Source organism: Sander lucioperca, chromosome 12 (genome assembly GCF_008315115.2).
Source record: "Sander lucioperca isolate FBNREF2018 chromosome 12, SLUC_FBN_1.2, whole genome shotgun sequence".
Lineage (NCBI taxonomy): Eukaryota > Metazoa > Chordata > Actinopteri > Perciformes > Percidae > Sander > Sander lucioperca.
In genome coordinates, this window is record NC_050184.1 from 18,878,489 (window position 1) to 18,885,686 (window position 7,198).

General features: G+C 46.2%; 1 protein-coding gene across 2 annotated transcripts in view; it reads left to right on the forward strand.

The window, feature by feature from the left end:
- Positions 1–5,780, forward strand: part of si:ch211-169p10.1 (coiled-coil domain-containing protein 120) — a 45,793-nt gene extending 40,013 nt beyond the window's left edge. For both annotated transcript variants that reach the window (XM_036007903.1, XM_031293104.2), the window contains exons 10-11: positions 1,791–2,025; positions 5,451–5,780. In XM_036007903.1, the coding sequence (XP_035863796.1) occupies positions 1,791–2,025; positions 5,451–5,532 (317 nt within the window). In that variant the 3' untranslated portion in view covers positions 5,533–5,780. The remainder of the gene's footprint in view (positions 1–1,790; positions 2,026–5,450) is intronic.
- The last annotated feature ends 1,418 nt before the right edge of the window (positions 5,781–7,198 follow it).

Consider the following 7,198-nt stretch of genomic DNA (forward strand, 5'->3'; position numbering starts at 1 on the left):
TGATCCATTATCTGGATTATTTTTTTAAAGATAATTCTTTGGGGTTTTCCGCCTTTATTTTGACAGGACAGCTAGGTGAGAAAGGAGAGAGCGGGAGGGGAGACATGCAGGAAATCATCACAGGTCGGATTCGAACCCTGGACCTCTGCGTCGAGGCATAAACCTCTCAGTATATGTGCGCCTGCTCTACCCGCTGAGCCAGCCCAGCCACCGGCAGTGAACAGATTAAATCTTAATCTGTCAAAATTCAGCAGCCTTTTTTAAAAATCTGAATCTGTGAAGATGATAAAACAACTCCTGAATGTTTAATAATGTGGAGATGAAACTGGGTCACTGCAGCAGAAGCAGTCCGCCTGTCTGCTGCATGGCGGTCTCTGCTGTCTGAGGATGGGGCGCCACCTGCTGGGAGTCCAGCAGAATGACCCTCACCTGGGTTAGAAACAAGGGGGTAAGGGTCTCCTCACAACCCGAACCTCCTATGGCGCCATTTTGATGCTACCAAGCCATCACCCCCCGTTAGCATCCCATTGACTGCCATTCATTTTGACGTCACTTTGACAGAGAATAACTTTACATCTGAAGAGTTTAAAGACTCTATTTGTCCATTGTTTATTTCTAAAGAAACACGACAATGTATAAAAGGCTCCATTACCTTGTACCTCACGTTATGGCTCAGTAGCAGACGTTTTTATAAAAATAGGCTAACAATTGGATCATAACCACGAGACTTACTGTCTCATAGTAGAGGAATTACCGTATAGTACAGGAGAAGCTCTCAGGCAGTTTGGACTTCCATTAGCTGTTTAAGTTTAATTACTAATGTTAACTATCATTTTAGTGATCAATAATTAGCCTGTGTCTATGTTATCTCCTTACATATACCTACGCTCTCCGTCTCTGCTAGATTGGGAATGATTGAGATTTCTCTTGGCACAGCTACCAGAAGACTTCCAACTTTCAGACAGGTTGCTCACGTCACATCTACGTCTTCAAGCTCAGTTGGAGGCTGCTCAGTAACGCTCAGCCATCACCGGGAAAGATCTTCTAACATCCTTCACTGGTCTCCGTCCAGAGACACGGGATCTGCTGGTCCATTCTTATATATGTCAATGACTAAAACAGTTCACCGAAATGTGTTTCTGAAAACCATTTCATGTGAGAAATAAGAATATCGTCCCAGCCCTACTTGTTTCAGGGTTTCCGCGGGGTCTTAAAAAGCCTTCAATTTCAAAATCAAAATTTTAGACCTTAACCCTCGTGTTGCCTTCCCGTCGACCATGCAACTTTGTGTTTTTTCTGGGTGAAATTATTAATGAAAAATTTTTTTTTTCAACATTTTTGTTTCCCCGATGTTTATGGCAATTTTTTTTCCCAGGTTTTTCGTCACTATTTTCGATGTATTTCTAAAAAAAAAAAAAAAAAATCTGCGATTTTATTTTATGTCTTTGTCATTTCCATTTCTTTTTTTTGGGTAAAAATTCAAACTGGTTTTGTTTTGTTTTGGTCGTCTTTTTCGACACTTTTGTTGCTTTTTTCACTTTTTTCAACGTCTTTGTTGTTTTTTTCCCCACGTTCTCGAAGCTTTTTCCAACATTTTTGTTATTAAATTGCAAAAATGTAGACTGATGTAGATAGAGATCTGTTGCTATAAATTCAGACAACTGTGGTTGAACCACAGTTACTGAAAACAAATAACAAGAGTCAGATTAAGAAGAGGTGCAGACGTAGGACTTGACTAAACACGAGTTGACTAAACTTAAACGGTTGCCTCCATTCTTTGTGATTGTCAGGTCTGAGGGACTGGTACCTGAGGAACACGATAGGCTCCACCCACCAAAACCAGGAGGGAGTCAACACTAAGGCAAACGGGGGCGTCAAAGGTCAGGCCGGAGGGGGAGGAGCTCTGCACGGCAGACGGAGGACTCACGGCGGCATCCAGCAGGCGACCTATCAGACGGAGACGAGTCATCACAAAAAGACGCTGCCGCATTCGGCCACGTTCCACGGACACCCGCTGCACGGCAGGTAGGAGTCACCTGTACAGGTACAGACCCGTCTGTCAATCATGACGTTTCAACACTTGGACTTGAAATGTTTCTACAGCTTATTTGGAGTACACCTGTGGTAAATTCAGTTGATTGGACATGATTTGGTAAGGCACACACCTCTCTATATATAAGGTCCCACAGTTAACAGTGTATGTCAGACCACAATACAGGCATTAAGTCGAAGGAATAGACCTTTTTCACGGCAGACATGTTGACATGTCATAGTAGGAAAAGCACAGGTGTATTCACAACCAATAATGATGGCTGCGTTCCACTTAGGAGAGGCCCTGGTGTTGTACATTCTGACTCACTGAAATATCTTACTGGGCCACTTGATGGAATTGAGCCATCGTTAAAGGTCCTATGACATGCTGCTTTTGGATACTTTTATATAGACCTTAGTGGTCCCCTAATACTGTATCTGAAGTCTCTTTTATATAGACCTTAGTGGTCCCCTAATACTGTATCTGAAGTCTCTTTTATATAGACCTTAGTGGTCCCCTAATACTGTATCTGAAGTCTCTTTATATAGACCTTAGTGGTCCCCTAATACTGTATCTGAAGTCTCTTTTATATAGACCTTAGTGGTCCCCTAATACTGTATCTGAAGTCTCTTTATATAGACCTTAGTGGTCCCCTAATACTGTATCTGAAGTCTCTTTTATATAGACCTTAGTGGTCCCCTAATACTGTATCTGGAGTCTCTTTTATATAGACCTTAGTGGTCCCCTAATACTGTATCTGAAGTCTCTTTATATAGACCTTAGTGGTCCCCTAATACTGTATCTGAAGTCTCTTTATATAGATCTTAGTGGTCCCCTAATACTGTATCTGAAGTCTCTTTTATATAGGCCTTAGTGGTCCCCTAATACTGTATCTGAAGTCTCTTTTATATAGACCTTAGTGGTCCCCTAATACTGTATCTGAAGTCTCTTTCCCTAAATTCAGCCTTGGTGCAGAATTACAGCCACTAGAGCCAGTCCCACAATGAGCTTTCCTTAGGATGTACCATTTCTGTGTCTGTAGCTTTAAATGCTATTGAGGAGGAGAGGGGGGGGGGGGCAAGGTGGAGGGTGGGGGTGTGGCCTTGACCATTGAAAGCCATGATGTCTCTCTCTCTTTCTTGGGCCAAATTCTCTGGGCGGGTAAAGCAGAGAAAGGGGAGGTAACCTTTTCCCTCATGACGTCATAAAGGGAAGATTCCTGATCGGTCCATCTGAGCTTTCATTTTCTCAAAGGCAGAGCAGGATACCCAGGGCTCGGTTTACACCTATCACCATTTCTAGCCACTGGGGGACCATAGGCAGGCTGGGGGAACTCATATTAATGTTAAAAAACCTCATAAAGTGAAATGTTCATGCCATGGGACCTTTAAGGTTATCAGTTCTCAGCTGTGCTTTTCCTACTATGACAAGTCTAAATGTCTGCTGTGAAAAAGATCCATTGTTTGTAGACCTCCGAGACATGATTGTCTCGAGGCACAGATCTGGGGAAGGGTACAGAAAAATGTCTGCTGCTTTAAAGGTCCCAATGAGCACAGTGGCCTCCATCATACGCCACCAGGACTCTTCCTAGAGCTGACCGACCCTCTAAACTGAGTGATCGGGGGAGAAGGGCTTTAGTTAGGGAGGTGACCAATAACCCGATGGTCACTCTGACAGAGCTCCAGGTTTCCTCTGTGGAGAGAGGAGAACCTTCCAGAAGGACGACCATCCCTGCAGCACTCCACCAATCAGGCCTGTATGGTAGAGTGGCCAGACGGAAGCCACTCTACCGCTCCACTAACCGTACGTCCACACCGCCGCCGACTTGATCTTCTAAAGATACAGGAAGTCATTCATTTTCAATGGAAGCTGCTTCTCTCAGCTGCAAGGAGCGGAAAATCTGTCGGCGTCGCGTTTTGGGCGTTTGGAGCGACCAGAGCATCAATCAGAAAGTTGAAAGTAGGTCAACTTTATGGTAATGAGCTATGACGCGGTTCAGCGGTAACCAATCAGAATATAGACGTCCTTCACGCTGGCTGATTCCAGAGAAACATACGATGTAAACTTTGGTTCCTACCAAAACATTAGTTCAGAGAAAAAGGAGGAGAAGCTCATCATGGCCGTTGCTGGGTTCCCTATCATTTATGATATTTGCGTATAGGGACCAGTTAACGTTACCTGCCGGTCACATGGTCTCTAAACAGTCCGCTCACGGTGAAGTCCTGCACGGATCAACAGCTGGCGGCTGCTCGCTCTGCCTGCACGCTGCTGCGGTTCAGCGGCTAACGAGCGAGCTAACTGCTAACAGACACCGCTGCGACCAACAACCAATACACATTCTGTCATTATATATGTCATTTATAAAAGGTTTCTAGTGTCAGTGTATTGGCCGTGCAGTGGCTGCTTGATCTTTTTCCATGATGAACATAGAATGCTGCTACGTCAGAGCGGCCAAAGCCTCAAACAGCTTCCCCGGACTTTCTGACCAGCGTCCTTGACCGGGCGGCCAGAGCTTCTTTGCAGCTCCAGTCGGCGGCCGTGTGGACGTACAGTTAGTAAAAGGCACATGGCAGCCTGCCTGGAGTTTGCCAAAAGGCACCTGAAAGACTCTCAGGCCCTGTTTACATGAATTCACTCGCGGGTGAAAACGTAAAAATATTTTATCAGATGTGCCTTTCGTTTAGACGGCGACAGCGTTTTTGGGGCTTAAAAACGCAAAAAAGTGAAACCACCCTCTTGATGAGGAGTTGGTTTTACTAAATGATATTATTTTTAAACAAATACTGAATTTTTTATGCATTAGCACTTTATTTTATTGTGAAATTGTACAAATTATAAATATGTAAATAGTGTTTTTGTACAAATCAAAAAAAATATTTCTCTCTCCCTCTCTGTCTCTCTATCTCTCTCTCTCTCTCTGTCTCTCGCTCTCACTCTCTCTCTCTCTGTCTCTCTCTGTCTTTTTCTCTCTCTGTCTCTGTCTCTCCCTCTCTCTCTGTCTCTCTCTCTCTCTGTCTTTTTCTCTCTCTCTCTGTCTCTCCCTCTCTCTCTCTCTGTCTCTCTCTCTCTCTGTCTCTCTCTCTGTCTCTCTCTCTCTCTCTGTCTCTCCCTCTCTCTCTCTCTCTCTCTGTCTCTCTCCCCCTCTCTGTCTCTCTGTCTCTCTCTCTGTCTCTCTGTCTCTCTCTCTCTCTCCCGCTCTCTCTCTCTGTCTCTGTCTCTCTCTCTCTCTCTCTCTCTCTCTCTGTCTCTCCCTCTCTCTCTCTCTCTCTCTCTGTCTCTCTCCCCCTCTCTGTCTCTCTGTCTCTCTCTCTGTCTCTCTGTCTCTCTCTCTCTCTCCCGCTCTCTCTCTCTGTCTCTGTCTCTCTCTCTCTCTCTCTCTCTCTCTCTCTCTCTCTCTCTCTCTCTCTCTCTCCCTCAGGTCTGTGGAAAGCTCTCTCTACCAAGACTCATTTCCTCCTCAGAAACAGGAAGACCAGCTATCTCCTGGAACTCTGGTCTGACTCACCGACCAATCAGGAAGCTGACGTACAGTTACACAGAACCTATCCCGGGCTGGCTTCCTGGGATCAACGCCTCTCTGGACTGCTGTGTGTCCTGCCGCTTCAGGAGAACCAGTGGTTACGTCCCAGGTCGTTAAATTGCATCCATGTTTTCACCACTTGCTTCCCTTCCTCGTGTCTCAGTCCGTCCCACCAAGAAAGCACGGGAGAGACGCAAGAAAATCATGCGAGGAGAGAGGAAATGAGGAAATATGAAAGGCTGCTCTCTCCATCCTCGCTCATAGCTCCTCAGAGATCCCTCCTCCATCCTCGCTCATAGCTCCTCAGAGATCCCTCCTCGCTCATAGCTCCTCAGAGATCCCTCCTCCATCCTCGCTCATAGTTCCTCAGAGATCCCTCCTCCATCCTCACTCATAGCTCCTCAGAGATCCCTCCTCCATCCTCGCTCATAGCTCCTCAGAGATCCCTCCTCCATCCTCGCTCATAGTTCCTCAGAGATCCCTCCTCCATCCTCGCTCATAGCTCCTCAGAGATCCCTCCTCCATCCTCGCTCATAGCTCCTCAGAGATCCCTCCTCCATCCTCGCTCATAGTTCCTCAGAGATCCCTCCTCCATCCTCACTCATAGCTCCTCAGAGATCCCTCCTCCATCCTCGCTCATAGCTCCTCAGAGATCCCTCCTCCATCCTCGCTCATAGTTCCTCAGAGATCCCTCCTCCATCCTCGCTCATAGTTCCTCAGAGATCCCTCCTCCATCCTCGCTCATAGTTCCTCAGAGATCCCTCCTCCATCCTCACTCATAGCTCCTCAGAGATCCATCCTTGCTCCTCGGGGCAGGAATAAGAGCTTTGAGACGGCCTTCACGACTTCCGGTTCAAGCGGGGAGCGAGGGAATATCAAATAAGAGAAGTGAGATTCGGCCATGATATCATGTACACCATGATGTCACACAGAGGATGATGATGTCACCCTCCTGTCGGCGGCTGCAGTCTGACCTCAGGGTGGCGCCCCAGGTGCTACTGATCAGCTGTGATGTTTAGGATTTATGCTTCTGCAGAGCTTTTTCGCCGTAGCCCACGTGAGTGGCCTGAGGTTTATACTTATGCGCTGGCGTGCCTGCGTCGTTCTAGCGTATCTCTTTAAGAGAATAGTAGAGCGTGTGTGTGTGTGCCAGTACCGACTCTGGCGACGGAGATGGAGAAACAAAGTGTCTCCCCTGTGTTTTCTGACCACGGTGGGAAATCTGTAGCAGGAAAGTTAACCCTCTCCTTGATTTCATGTTCATGGAGAAGGACTGTCACTACCCGATGTGAGTTGCGCATGCGTCACTTTGCGACTTCACGTAGATCTGTTTTGTTGTTAGCCACAGAATAATGAGATAGGTACATTACATAGCAGTAATTATTATTAATATTATTATTTAGCGTAAGGCATCACATTTTCACGGCATGATCCCTGATGTCAGTTCTAGATTGGAGCCGGAAGTAGCCTCCAAGATGCTAACGAGAGACTTCTGGAATGTCAATACAATAAAAATTGACCTACATAACGAGGTCCGTTCACTGCTGGCTACAAGTTAGCAATCACACACAACAAAGGCTGTCACTTGAATGGCATTTTGAGCTAACGTTAGCAATCAAACGTTTGCCGGATCCCTTGGCGTTATG